At 35.3% G+C, this 16,035-nt stretch overlaps 1 protein-coding gene across 1 annotated transcript in view; it reads right to left on the bottom strand.

The window, feature by feature from the left end:
- The window catches only part of UNC13C (unc-13 homolog C), a 488,975-nt gene that overhangs the window by 163,139 nt on the left and 309,801 nt on the right, over window positions 1-16,035 (bottom strand). Inside the window, exon 18 of the mRNA XM_054701637.1 lies at window positions 6,817-6,950. Within this exon, the coding sequence (XP_054557612.1) occupies window positions 6,817-6,950 (134 nt within the window). The remainder of the gene's footprint in view (window positions 1-6,816; window positions 6,951-16,035) is intronic.

Here is a 16,035-nt window from a genome sequence, read left to right as displayed (position 1 = left end):
GTGAAGTCATCTAACTCACTATTTCCTGTGGTGATAATTTTTCCTTTTGTTCTTATGTTCTCTTTACTATAAGTTGATCAACTCAACCACCCTTTATCCTTTTGTTTTTTTTCTGTTTACATTTATAACCTAAGGCATTATTTTTATGTACTCAGATCCCTCGATGTACATTTATTTTGAAAAATGCAAAATAAAAATGAGGATGGATCTTGGTTAACTATTTTTTTAACATTGGTGGTGAATTTTATTTTTTTAATATTTTATTTTATATAATTCTTACATCTTTTTTCATCTTTGCACAATGTATGCATTTTCATTTTACTTATATTCCCCACACAATTGCACCTCCCCCCTTATTTTGACTCTAGTTCTTCCTTTCCCCTCCCCTCTTCCACCCCCCCCCCATAGTGTGTCTCTGGTTTATAGTTGCTTGTTGATTTTGATTTTTACTTTGTACTGATTAGTCTTTTTCCTGATCTCTTATTTAGGTTTTCTAAATTCCTGCTATGAGTGAGACCATCCGGTTTTTTCTTTTTCTTTCTGACTTATTTCGCTGAGCATGATCCCTACTAGCTCCATTCATGTTGCTGCAAACTGCATGTGCTTATCTTTTTTGATTGCTGAGTAATATTCCATTGTGTTTATGTACCACATCTTCTTGATCCAGTCATCTATTTTTGGGCATTTGGGTTGCTTCCATAACTTAGCTATTGTAAATAGTGCTGCTATAAACATAGGGGTGCAGGTGCCCTTTGGAATTTTAATGTTTCTGTGTCATTTGGGTAAATACCTAGGAATGGAATTGCTGGATCATATGGAAGCTCTTTGTTTAGTAGGTCAAGAAATCTCCACACAGCTCTCCATAGTAGTTGGACCAGTTTGCACACCCACCAGCAGTGCAGGAGTGTTCCTTTTTCTCCACAACCTTGCCAACATTTGTTGTTGCTAGTTTTTTTTAATATGTACCATTCTCACTGGTGTGAGATGGTATCTCATTGTAGTTTTGATTTGCATTTCCCTGATTACGAGTGATGTTGAACATTTTTTCATATGCCTGTTGGCCATTTGCATTTTCTCTTTGGAGAAGTTTCTTTTTAGCTCTTCTGCCCATTTTTTGACTAGATTTTTTCTTTATGGAAACAACCCAAATGCCCAAAAATAGATGACTGGATCAAGAAGATGTGGTACAATACACAATGGAATATTACCCAGCAATCAAAAAAGATAAACTCATGCAATTTGCAGCAACATGGATGGAGCTGGAAGGGATCATGCTCAGCGAAATAAGCCAGAAAGAAAAACAAACAAACAAACAAACAAACAAAAAAAATGGATTGTCTCACACATAGCAGGAATTTAGAAAACCTAAATAAGGGACCAGGAAAAAGACTAATTGCAATAAAGTAAAAATCAAAATCAACATCAAAAGGCAACTATAGACCAGAGACACACTACAGTAGGGGGCCGGGGGAGGAGAAGAGGGATTAGGGTCAGAAAAAGGTGGTGGGACATGGAGTGCAGACCTCTCCTGCCATACCCACTGCTCCCCTCAGCAGCGTATTTCGTCGGTCTGCCTATTTTATTCCCTGCTCTGGCTCTGGTGAATTCTCTCACGCTCCCGTGCTTCTGACTGTACCCAGTGCTTGTATAAACAAGCAAGCAAAGAAACAAATAAATAAATAAATAGAAATTAAAAAAAAGGAAGGGGGTGGGAATTGTATGGGGGCTATAACCAAAATGAAAATGAATAATTATGCAAAAATGAAAAATGATGTAAGAATTACATAAACTAATTTATTAAAAAAGATTAATCCTTTTATTAGTTCAAGGGCTGCTTATATTCTGCTTCTGTTGCTGACTTAATGTATGATCTTGGAAACGTTACTTAACCCCTCTATGCTTTAGTGTCATAATCTGCAATTTGCAGATGATAACAGTGTTGCTGTCATTAGAATTAAAATGCCTCATATAGTGTCTGTCTCCAGTTAATTCTTTATAGATGGTGACAGTATTTATCACATATAAGTATCAGCTGGGCCTAAATCACCTGAAAAATTCAAGGTGAACTTTTTCTTTCCATTATGATGGGCAATCTGAGAGATAGAAAATTAAAAACTTCAGAAGTGGTTAAACTAGTACAATTCTTAGTAAGCATTCTTGTAACAGTACTCTTATGCTCTTAGAAAAATATTCTTATTCTTTCCAGATAATGTATTTTTTGAGGAATTTGCAGAGATACTGATGTTTTGAAATTCAGTGTAATGGTAATTATATGAGTAAAATCTATACAAATGTTTACTTTTAGTCAGGCAGGTTTCAGTTCTGATTTTTGGATTTTGTGATTATTCATGCACCCCACTATAAAACCCTAGCTTTGCAGATCTGATTGCTTACAGGAAATAAACTGCTTAGATTCTAAGGATTCCAACTGAAACATTCCCTTATACTTCAACAGCAACATAGACTCCAACTATAGTGGAATACATTTGTCATTTCATATAATATTATACTGGGTTAGTTATGCTACGTTGGTTATAAGGATCATGATGCACATAACTACACATATTTAAAGGAAATTTTTATAGGCACACTTTGTGTAATGGAGAAATAAGACTAAACTGCATTGCTTTAATACACTGGAACCCAAGTAAAACTGAACTCAGCTTAACAAGCAGAGAGCAATAACCAGTATGTCTGTGCCTCACGGAACCACAAACAAGTACCTCCTTCATGGATGAGCATAAAAGGGTCCTCATGTAAGACCAACACTGTAACTGCTGCTCCTGTCGTTTCTGTTTTCCTCCCAGCCATTTTTTCTCTTGTTTCACTGGCAATGCCTTTTTTTTTTCTTAAATCCTGTTTATCTACTTCTGTTTATACCTTATTTTAATTTAGTTTTAATTTAGGATCATTTGCTATAACCATCTCTGAAATTGTAACTTTTCAATGACTGTCCTCCCTGTCAGCTGTGTCACTCGCTCAGTCTCCTTGTCAACTGTTCTCAGTTGAGATCTGGAGAGCAAATCAAGTTTTTCTTATTGTACAAAACCTTTTTCATTAGGTTACCTCAAAAAGGCACTTGAGTGGACTTGTTCAATCCCAGAACGACTAGTGAATGAGACAGGCTCAGTGATTAACCAGTTTAAGACCCATGTTCAAATATTGTTAAATATTAAAGTAAATCTTTATGGCTGCAACTTTATATAGTTTCTTACATATATTTAATGTTCAACTTTTATTTGTTCAATTTAAAAGAGGCTGTTAATGAGAAATTATAATCAGTGAAGCAGGACATAAAAGAATGGAATAAAAAACCTTTAGGTTAAAAGAATTACCTCAATAAAAAAAAAGAAGGTAAGATATTAAAATGCCCATCAAAAAAATATTGAGAGAGAGAATTAAGTATTTACTCTTTCCAGGACTTATTATATTTCAAAGTAAACAAGTGTCCCTAGTTAATGAAAGAACATTCTTCTCCACTGAAAAATTCTAATAATAATGTTGAAAAAATATCATGAAACCACAATTTGCAGTATCTAGTGGAATAATTGTTTCTGAAATGATTATACATAAGTACTGAAGGAGAGGGGAATAGAGATCTTTTCAAGGATCAGGCTGTCAGAACTGATCAAACTTCACATCAATACAAGGGGAACAATGTGACAATGTTCCCCCTGACAGAGTTTGAAGTACACAGTCACCTGTGAAATACTATTAGGGAAAAAGGAACCTTAAAGCTAGTCTCCAGAGATAGTGCTCAACTATGATAACTATCAAATATGGAAGAATAAATTAAATACAACAAGAAGACAAACAGAATAACCCAGAAATGGAACATTTTATAAGAATATGGTTACTTTAAGAAGTCAATAAAATGGATAAAATAAAAAGGAGTTGAATAGGAAGAAAAGAGACTTAAGACACCTAACAGACAAATGTAATATGTGGATCGTTTTTCCCAATTAAAACAGACCAAACGTGAAAAATAAATTTTTAAAGAAAAATAGTGACATTTCTCTATGGAACAGGGAGTACACAATACCACAGCATTACCACTAATACCATAAGTTGTGATAATGACTTATGATATGCAAGAAAATAGTCATCACTTTTGGAGATGAATTTCTGAAGTATACAGGAATGAAATGATGGCTTAGATTTATGTGAAATAATTCAGCAAAGAAAAAAAATAAATAAAACAAAAGTTCAAGAGTATAGATGAAAAGAAAACAACAAAATCAAGATAATTGTTGAGTTTAAGTTATGCAATTAGGCTCCAATATATAATCTCTCTGCTTTTTAGTATGATGCACATTTTTCCTAACAACTTCTAAAACAGGAATAATTTAGGAAAGTCACATTACAGGTAAAGGAGTCAATAGCTGTTAATACTTTGAAGAACATTAGTTTCAAACAGAAAGAACAAGATGTAAATCCGGCTCATCCCTCAGCCTTAAGAAAATGAAATGGCAGGTTATTGAAAGCTGGTACATTTCCTACTCAACTTGAACCTTGGATACTTTCTGAAATATACTATTAATGCAGAGAGAAAATAAATTGAGCCTTTACTGTTGCCAGTTAAAAGTACTTTCACACTTAAATACATGACTGCCTACTCATGTAATTCATGGAAGTCACACAGATAGTCAAATGTGTACTTATCTAAATGTAACTCACAATACTCTTCCCTTACTTTAATTCCCTTTCTAATTTCTTTTAAATTGATACTTCCTTCTGAATTATCTCAACTAATGATGGTCACAAAAAAATACAATCTTCATCACCTCTACCCTCTTCTTTTTTTTTAAGATTTATTTTTATTTATTTATTTATACATGCACTGGGTACAGTCAGAAGCACGGGAGGGTGAGAGAATTCACCAGAGCCAGAGCGGGGAGCAGAGCAGGCAGAAACAAATTCAATAAAACAAAACAAATTCAATAAAACCAAAAGTTGCTTTTTTTTTAAAGATGATAAATAACATTTATAAATATATAACAAAGTGGACAGGAAAAAAGATACAAAATTGCAATATTAAAGGATGAGTGGGGAGAAATAACTTCAAATTTTACAAACATTAAAAGGATGTATATGCTTGTCATAAACAACTATTTGGCAGCAAATCTAACCACTCAGATTAGAAGGAAAAGCTCCTGGGAAAACAACCACTTCAAAAGTTCATCAAAAACAATTAAGTCTGGGAAAGTGAAAGAAAAAATACCCACATCAAATTAGCTTGGAAAGACCGAGAAAAAGTCTTTTCATAAATCCCATCTGTGGCACAGCAGCAGACACTAGGGAGAGAACCCCCAGCTCCCAGCTCTTCCTGCAGAGCAAAGGGTTTGGACTGCTCATCTAGGCCCCAATTTTTCTCTCTCTCTTTTTAAATTTTATTTAATTTTATATATTTTTTACATTTTTCATTTTTGCACAATGTATGCATTTTCATCTTGGTTATAAAGGGATTAGGTTAAAGTAAGGGGGGTGGGAATTGTACAGGCCCCAATTTTTAAGGGTCCCGCATGAGAGACATATGCAAAAGCAATAGCTTACAATTTCTCAGTTATGTTAGCAATAAATACTTCATTCAGTAAATTATTTATCAATAATACTGTATTACATTGAAGGATCCAGAAGTTTTCTATTTTCAAATAATTTGTTCATTTGCCACTGCTTAATAATAAAACCAAAACATGTTTTAGTCTGATACACCCTTTACAAATTGCTGTGTCCTCATATTTCAGGGACATATAAGTGAAAAAATGATGGTTAAGAAGCAGGAAAGGATGACAATTGGGTTACTTAAATGATTTCTTCCATGACTGGAACTGAAATTACATTCAAAATAAACTTTTGACCCCAACCATCTTGACTAGAAAATGAGAGTTATCAAAACCAGTTCTCCATATTATGTTTGCATTTACTGCATATTTTACTTCAGGTTTGTCTATTTCATCTATCCTTGCTGCCCCATAGCATTTCAGGTATTACATGTCGGGAGACCCTCTCTTTTCAACCAGACTGCACGATCCTAATGGATCCTAATCAGCAGAATCAGCTGCTATTTTCCTTGTATAGTTCTCACCATTTGAGCATGAAAGAAATCCTAAGTGTGAAACCTTCAAGTTGGACTGAGTCTTGGATTTTTTTTAGTAATACATCCTCATTTTACAGGTGAGGAAAATAAGACCCATAGAAAATAAGTAACTTGCCCAAGTATCAAAGCTTGTGGCAACTGATCAGATGATGATTTTAGACTTTTCTAGTGTCTGTTCTTCTAGAATCAACACAAATTTGAATTCATATGCCACTGATTTACCTGCTCATAATTTGTAAATTTTAAGCATGGATGAATAGGTTTAGTTTGTTATTTATGAAAATGGATCTTGTTCTCGTAAATATAACTAAAATATTAAAATCCAGAATATGCACTTTGGACAAATCTCTATTATTAAAAAGTCACAATAGAATACACTCAGTATTGCATTTTTAATTATTTTAGTTTAGTGGAGTGTTTTTTTTTTTTTTTTCTTCTGAGATAAGGGCATAGTTATAAAAGAAATCAGAAAAAAAGGAAATGTTTACACATCAAGTGAAAATAAATTTTGGAAAATAGTTGCCTACATATTTGAAGTATGAGCTTGCACTAAAAATTCATATCACTTAATTGATATTTACTGCTTAAAGTAGAAAAATATGCATTCTTAATTTTAATTATGGAAAAGTTTGTCAATTCTCATAAGAGCATCAGCCATGCTTCAAATATTTTTTTTTTTCTTAACTTCGAAACAATTTTTTCCAAAACAGTGTACTTACTGATTTAGGACAGGTGTGTAGGCAGTTTTATCTTCATCAATAATTGTGACCATCAGTGTAATCAGTTGGGGCCAAAAATCCAAATTCTTGATTGTTGGTCCCTGATCTTCCCGAGAAATGTCTTGTTTCTTACTCTGCTCACAAGGTCACATGACATGTAAAAGAAAAGGTTAAGTGTTACCACTTTAGTTAGAGATGTCACTGTCAGACAGGAGGATTAGAGAAAAGTGGTTACAGAAAAACTCTTAGATCATATGAGTCAATACTGTTAAATTCAGATTTTCTTTTCTTCATGGAACGGCATCCCATTGGATAAAGCAACAAAGACCTTGCTTTTATTTCTAAATACTTTGATTATAGAGGGGAGGTGTCTCTTCCTTTATTGCAGTTCATGATCTTTGGAGTTATTATTCTAGAAAGTATTTCTTAATGTGTCCTCTTCCCAGGAGAGTAGTTGAATACTGTGTGTTGAAAACAAATGTGAGAAATTTATCCTACCTAAATATTTTGCCCAAGGTATTGTTGGTAGTAAGTGGACAGAACGCATGTGAGTCTAGTTACAAAGTCAGCGAATACAATTCACCTATTAAAAAATAACTCTTGGGCCTCCCTGGTGGTGCAAGGGGTTAAGATGCTCCTATGGAGCAATACACAGCCACTGCAGCACGAATTCTATCCCCGGCCAGGAAGCTACCCACACAGTGCAGCAGAACTCTCCTGTCTCACCCGCTGATCCCCTCAGCAGTGTATTTCAGTCAATCTGCCTGTTCTGTTCCCCACTCTGTCTCTGGTGAATCCTCTCACCCACCACACCTCTGGCCTGTACCCCCAGTTCTTGGCTGCATAAATAAATTAAAAAAATAACTCATTTGAGATGAAACTGGAGAGATTATGCTAAGTGAAGTCAGAAGAAGAATGACAAACACTGATGATTTTTTGATTTTATGTGGAGTATAGAGAAACAAAACAGAGTCACAAAAAAAAAAAAAACCTCTAGAAATATGACTGTAGAATTGAGTTTACTGGTGGGTGGGCTGAGCACAAAGCTGGGAAGGAGGCCAACTGGACTAGGGTGGAGGACTGAGTGCCTACATGGTGGCTGTAGTGTAGTAACATCCATCTGAGGTGCTGTAAATCTATGTCTCTAAATAATACAGAGTCATAAGCCAATGTTATCATAGTAAAAAAAAAATACAGACCCAAAAAATCAATATTGTTAAATTCTATGGTATGCACCTGTTATATGAATGGCCCTAACTCTCTCATTTCACCTGCAAATACATCTGGTTAACTGAAACTATTCTTTGTGCATGCATGTTTAAATAATATTTGAACCCTTCTTATATACATACTGAATGAAACATCTAAATTTCACCTCTAGAAAATATGTCGGCCATAATGATCTAAATTTACATTAAGATTAACATATTATAACAACCTTAGATGTTTCCTATATAAACTCCATACACAATACATACAATTCTTTCAAATATACAATTAAAAGTTATCCTGGTTATTTTGCTTGGTGGTTATTCTTCTTAGAGCACTTTCACAACACTTAGTTTTTGAAATTAGGCAATACAGAGGCTGAGGCAATTTTCATTCAAGCAGAAATAATTGGGAAGAATATGGCTTCCCTGACTGTCCCATGCCGATAGGCCCAGGATATCTGAAAACTTTTCTTGTGGCTCAGAAAACTCAAGAATTCTCTGATATAAAAGGTGGATTAGACTAATTTGGCCTTATCTAATGCTAAATCCATCCACGATGTCTTACCTGAGATCAGCAACTCCCATTTCAGTGGTTGTATGCTTATCTGCTAATGCTGACTAGGACATGTAACCAGACATGGAAGACTCATAGCACTAGTATTATTCTCAATAAGTTAAAATACAGCCCCAGACTGAATTCACTTAGTTTTAGACTTTCACACACAGACTACAATGCACCTTTAGGGACATGTATTTTATTAGGGTGTTCCCAGGTGCTGTTGAGTTACATGTATGCTAAAAATGCAACAGATACTAAAAGATGGAGAACTAAATTAAAATAGTGAAAAATTAGTGACTGACACAAGTTGCTTCAAATTGCAAGAATGAATAATAAGCAATATCCAAAGTATCTAAGCACCCTGCGGATCTGCTCCCTAATAACACTTGACTCCTTGGCAGGAGTTTCCTCTCAATTCCCAAGTCTCATCAGAAGATCCTTAAGAAAAAAAAAAAAAGGTGGGGGAGAATACAAGCTTATGAACACTCAGCTTAGCCCTCATGTAAGATAAATGTTTTACTGAAATTTATCTTTCTTTTGTGAACAGGGCTTTTTAATTATCACAATCGTGATTGTTTACTCAGAAGGTTATAAGTTAAATAGATTTCCCTCTCTGGGATATATTTAGAAATCTGGAGAACCAGGTGAGTTGTGAAGGTTTTAAGTAAAATGGGTTACCATGGCCACAGTGGATGATATTAGCATACTATCAATAATCACCATGATGTGTACATACCGAAACTATACATCTATTTAATTTCAAGTAGTAAAGTGACAGTAATTGCTTATAGATACATTTAACATCACAGTCACTTATCAAATGGTAAGAGTACAAAGATTGACATGGAAAAGAGGAGACTGAAATAGTTGCTTAAGCATTAATTCCTAAGTCCCTTAGCTGTCACAAATTATTCTATCATGATTCTTTTACATGACCTCGGTGGATTATAGGTAGTACTATGTTTTGTATCAAAGTCTGTGTTTTGCATTGAAACAGACCAAATTGGTTGCATGAATCATTAAGTTTTTCTGTACCCTCCAACAGTATCATCAATTAGGTTTTACACAGGGTGCTTAGTTTGGAGATTACTTATGTTACTTGTACATTTTAATAGGCTGCATCTCTAAAATCTCATATTAGAATATTTACCCAATTTTTTAAAATTAAATTTTCTAAGTAACACTTTATTCAAATCCTAGACATCTACTAAGGCAGTTGAGCCTAAGATTAGATAAATTAAGATAATGGAGCATTAATTTCTTACAGGTATTTGAAATTACTACACCATTCTCTTCGCCTCATCTTGCAAACCTTTCCATGAATACATATTCCTCTTAACAAGCTTTAGCAAGCCAAAAACCAGAGCATCTAGAGACTAGATGCTGTCAACCCCTGAAGGACCTGTGTGTCACACTAAGAAATTTGCTTTTGAATCAAACCTGAGGGACAATAAAAGATTATAGATTTGGGGAAATATTTAATTATATTTGTGTTTCAAATTGAAGTAGCAGGAAGTTTAATGAAGTTAACATGGCAAAATAAGTAAAATTGGCAGAACTCATTGCCTCATTTGTGAGACAGAAGAGAGGGAGAAATCAAGTAGAACAATTCAGAAGGCAATTAGATAGATGAGTCTAGAGTTTAAAAAGCATTTCAGACTATTGATGTATATAGAATTCCAGGATATATGTGCCAGCAGAAATGATGAGTAAGTAAAGAGAGAGGGAATATTATTATTTATTTTATAACTGGAAGTTTGTACCTCTTGACTCTCCCATCCACTTCATCTAAATAAGTCATGGGGATGTAAGGTACAGCAAAGTGACTATAGTTAATAATAGCATAGTAACAGTTAAAAGTTGCCAAGAGAGTAAATCTTAAAAGTTCTCATCACAATAAATGAGTAACTTTGTATGCTGAAGATGGGAACTCAACTTACTATAGTGATCATTCATATTGTACATTGATCTAAATCATTTTATTAATACATTCCTGAGAGTAATATAATGGAACATGCCAATTACACTCCAATTAAAAAAGGAAGGGAATGATACATGGCCATTGGCAAAACCTTAGCAGAAAAATCCGTAAAAGAGTAAAATTTTACCAAATAAAGACATACATGGGGTAGTGAGGTCTTGCAGAATGAGTTCCAGAGTATATGCGGAAGGGCCAACTTCAGAGACAAATGAGGAACATGGCTTCCTCTGAGTTAGGTGATAAAGAATCTTGTAAATAAGTCTTGTTGATGGTGAGAAAGGAAAGCTCTGTAGAGAGTGTGTTCCCTGAACACATAGTGATACTACTCTGGATTATCATGGGACTTTTTTGCAGTACTGATGTAGAAGTCAAAGAAACACTGTTGGACTTACTAGTGAAATAAAAGTACAAAAGAAGAGATTTGCATTTGACAAGAATGGTTGAAATGCTAGGAGAAGTATATATTTTGATCAGAGAAAGGAATATGAAAAATGTGAGGGGAGTGGGGAAAACAGATGTAGAGGAAGTGGTGAGAGAAGAGGAAGGACAGCATGTTGTGATAGGATATTTCCTTAGGCACTCAAGTGGAAATGAGAGGCAAGAGTGCAGACTAGGTGAAGGTCTCTAGAACTGAGATCTAGGAAAGGAAATGATTCCTTATGTAAGATAACAAAGCTGTGATATCTCTGAAAATAAAGAATTGCTTAGCAAGATGACTTTTGTTCATAAGTAATGATTAAAGATTTTGGCAACAAGGCTTCTGATGCTAGGAATCTGGAAAGACATAAAAAAACATGAACCTAAATATTAAAAAGAAGCTTTGAAATGTGATAACAAAAAAGGTTTGGTGAAATAAATATTAAACCTCTAATCACTAATAGATAGCTCTAATCTCTAATATGTAATAAGTCTGCAAATTCCTTGTAGTTGGCTATTTAACTCTTCATATTTCTGAAACAAGGAAATTTTAGCTCTAAGAGTTCACTAGTTACTAAAATGGGAACTCTGTCAATAGTTTTGGAAGCAGAACATAAATTTCAGAGGTCCATGGAAGTTGAGATGTGGAAAACAATGTAGACAGTTTATCAGCTATGGGAAATGAAGACATTTCTCCTATCCTACACTTAAAAAGAATTGGGGAAGAGAATTTCTCTAGGTGACCTTCCCCAGCCTAGGGTCACTGGTCTGAACATTCCTAACAACAATGTTGCCACACTTCCTGCTTCTCTCTCCCTGATACTGCTGCCTTTCCCTTACTGCCTAAAAATATTTCCACTACCTAAATGCAAATGGCCAAGAGGCATATGAAAAAAATCACTTGTAATCAGGGAAATGCAGATCAAAACTGCCATGAGATACCATTTTACACCAGTGAGAATGACACATATTAAAAAAAAAAACTAGCAACAACAAATGTTGGCGAGGTTGTGGAGAAAAAGGATCTCTCCTGCACTCTCTTGCAAACTGGTCTAGCCACTAGGGATAGCTGTGTGGAGATTCCTCAAACTACTAAACATAGAGCTTCCATATGATGCAGCAATTCCACTCCTAGGTATTTACCCAAAGGACACAGAAACATCAGTTCCAAAGAGCACCTGCACCCCTATGTTTATAGCAGCACTATTTACAATAGCTAAGCTATGGAAACAACCCAAATGCCCAAAAATAGATGAATGGATCAAGAAGATGTGGTACATATACACCATGGAATATTACTCAGCATCAAAAAAGATAAACACATGCAGTTTGCAGCTACGTGGATGGAGCTGGAAGGGATCATGTTCAGCGAAATAAGTCAGAAAGAAAAAGAAAAATACCGGATGGTCTCACTCATAGCAGGAATCTAGAAAACCTAAATAAGGGACCAGGAAAAACACTAATTAATACAAAGTAAAAATCAAAATCAACAAGCAACTATAAACCAGAGACAAACTATGGGGAGGGGGGAGAGGAAGGATTAGGGTCAAAAGAAGGGGAGGGTGCAATTGTATGGGGAATATAACCAAAATGAAAATGCATACATTGTGCAAAAATGAAAAATGATGTAAAGAATTATAGAAAATAAATTATTAAAAAATATTTGCACTACCTCCAAAGGCAGCAACACAGGCACTCATATTCTTCAATTCATACAACAAAACTTTTAGCCCTAAAGATTTATATACAAACAAACAATGAGCAGACTACATATACAGAAATATCTACAGATATTAGTTCAGGAAGCCATGCCACACTCTCAACAGAAGTTGGTCCAGAATGGTCAGGACTTGGTCAATGAACCCCAGCTTCCTTATATTTTGCTGTAACTTCCAACTCAGGGTCAATCAGAGAAAGTCACAATGATACTAAACCAATCATATAGGAGACCCTCCTAGTTGGCTGACTCCCAGTCTTCTCATGCTATTGCAGTACAATCATATCATACTTGAAGCCTTCCCTGTTTTTCACTAGAAAGCATTCCCATTCTCTACCTGTTTTGAATCTCTACCTGATAAAAGTGATGTTCACTGACTTCCTTGCTGAATAAAATAGCCTCTGATTGTTCTCATTGTGGGAGGTGTGCAACCTTTATTCATTTTCAAATATCAAGGCCAAATATCACAATCCCTACCACCTCTTCTTAACTGAAAATAAGACATACAGACTACATTTAAAACTCAGAACCTTGTTTTTTTCCTTTCATCCTTAATCCAAAGACCTGGTTATGTAGTTTATAGACACAGAGGACGGCTATTACTTCCTCCTAATCATACCAAGCTGATTTTTATTCTGAGTTATGTATCCTGAATGAGAAGGAAACCTTTCAAGGAATAAAATTACTAAGATTTATATGAAATGCCTACATACTTCCTGGGTTCCTGAGACTACCACAGGTGCTCAGCATTCATTTGTAGTTCAAGAGCTACCAGCACAATCAGGGTCTAGCTTTGATTTCCACTTGGTTCTCCAGTTTTAGAGCTGTCTTAGTTGTCATTGTTTTATCAACAGGACCTTACTGTCCCAAAAGTTCCTACAAAAGCACTAATTCTTACTGTTCATATTAGCCAAGGCCCTTCATTTCTCCTCCCAACTAAAGCTGGGTTAATTTCATTCAGTTTTAAGCAGTATGGACAACCAGAATAGGGCAATAGGAAGATCCTAAGAGTGAACTCTTCACAATCTCTCTATTGTACTTCCTCAAACAGGAAACCATCAAAATGATACTATAGTTTCCAGAACAACTTTACTAAAATTGCTTATCTTGGTAATCTTGCAAAGTTAAATCCCTTTTTTTTATACCAAACGAAACCCAAATACAATCTTTATTAGCAATTCTAATAATAAGAGGCACCATTATGAACTGGCATAATAAATATAAACATTCGAATATAAACATCTTTTGAATATATACCTAGGAAACATTTAAATAAAAAAAATTAAAGAATGAAGGAAGGAGAAAATTTTCCAAAGAGCAGTTGGTACTTTCTTTACCATTTGTATCACTTATATAAAAACAATATTAAGTAGGGGCCTCCCTGGTGGCACAGGTAGTTGAGTGCCGTGCTGTGAAGCTGTCCGCAGCCTCTGCAGTGCAGGTTTGATCCCAGCTGGCTGGGGAGCTACCCACATGGTGTGGCAGACCTCTCCTGTCTAGTCTGCTACTCTGCTACTCCCCTCAGCAGTGTGTTTCAGTCTGTCTGCCTGTTCTGTTCCCTGCTGTGTCTCTGGTGAATCCTCTCACCCTCCTGCACATCTGGCCTGTATCCCGGTTCTTGTATGTGTAAATAAATAAATAAATAAATCTTTTTAAAAAATTAAAAAAAAAACACTATTAAGTAAATACTCATGATATTTACAAAATGGAGCTAAGACGAAAAAAACTTTCTATGTATTATTGTCTTTTCATTTGTTATCACTCTTCCAAGCATCCAAATCCATTCATTAACATACCAAGTAAAAATGTGATTCCAGTTTTCTATAGTTGAAAACTTATCAATTAAGCCATTGATTATGAAAATAGGAGGGTGAATATCTGATTTTATCTTCATTCCATCATCATTGTGTCTTCTGAGGGTGACTATATATAACCTTTTCCTCACTAATGAGTCACCAACTTGCCTGCACATATGCCAAGGTATGATGTCATACTTCATGGCAGAGAGCAATCTTACAGGGCAGGAAGAAGGCTATGGAGTAAGAGGTGGGGTTCAACTTCTTTACTGAAACAGAACTGAACATATAAATTTCTTCTTTATTGTATTTTGATGGCAAGGTCCAAACACCTTTCATCCATTTATTTTTTTTACCTCAACAGAAAGCTGATAAGAGTGAACACCTTTTCTGGTCATGCAAATGCAGCATGAAGCACAAGACACCTCCCACTAAGGTTAGATCCAAGTGTACCTATCATCCTACAGCTAAGTCATCAACTATAGAAAGAACATCTTTTCTCCATTTCCCACAGTGCTTTCTTGGAGGTTACCATCTAAATTTCCATCTCCAGAGTAATCAAACTTGGGAGCCACAAGGTGCCTGATGGGTTTTCATACAAGTAATGCAGTGAGATGAAAGGTGAAGGCAAAGCAGACAGCTTCCCAGTGGCATTTCTGACAAGTTGTCACATCAGCCGTACCCACACCTGCCATCTTCCTGTTTCAGTCTAAATCCCTGTTTGATGATTACACTTAAGCAAAATGACATGTCTCTGCTCATGCTATGAAGGGGTAGGTCTAAAGTCAACAAATAAACATATACATCCATGATGCAAAAGTATTTCATGGATGCTTCCACCTAGATAAGAACATGAAAAGAAGGATTGTTAAGATGTATAACTTTATGTGAGCAACTTGGTGATCACATCAGATATTTCTACAACCCCTGCTCTTTGTCAGCTCACTCAAAGGCAGTCAGGGTGATTCCAGAGTCTTGTATATGGAGTGAAAGCAGAAGACTGTCCACAGGCAAGACAAGAGAGAAAGAGATACAGAAGTTAAAATCAATGAATAAATTTATTTATCTCAACTTTTGCCGAAAGATCAGAGACCCATGCTATTGCACCTCTTTTCTTTGCTTTTTAATTACAGTGTAGAACAAAAAGGCTAGAGACATCATTTATTGCATTCGCACATAGACCCTGACATAGTTTGAAGTGATCTATCCAAGGTCACATAAGGTCATAAAATCAGATAGCTTAGGCAGTAAAAATGTAATGTTCTCAAAAAGATCCTACTTTACCTCCCTCCCCTAGAGTTAAAAATCACTCAAGTTAAATAGCAGGAAATAGAGTTGTTTGCCAAGGAATAAAAAAGTATTATAAGACCAACAGGTTTTACGACCCCTCCAATTAAAATACTTGAGAGTAGTTACTGAATGGAAACAGTATTTATAACTGATGACTTAAGAAGTCTCCCTATATATTCTATGATCAAATACGAATGAGGCATCCTTTTGAAGGTGGTACTAATATCTCCTGTTACTATTTTATTTTG

The sequence above is a fragment of the Talpa occidentalis genome, unplaced genomic scaffold (genome assembly GCF_014898055.3).
Source record: "Talpa occidentalis isolate TD23 unplaced genomic scaffold, MPIMG_talOcc4v2.1 talOcc4.11, whole genome shotgun sequence".
NCBI lineage: Eukaryota > Metazoa > Chordata > Mammalia > Eulipotyphla > Talpidae > Talpa > Talpa occidentalis.
This window is presented reverse-complemented; position numbering and strand designations above follow the sequence as displayed.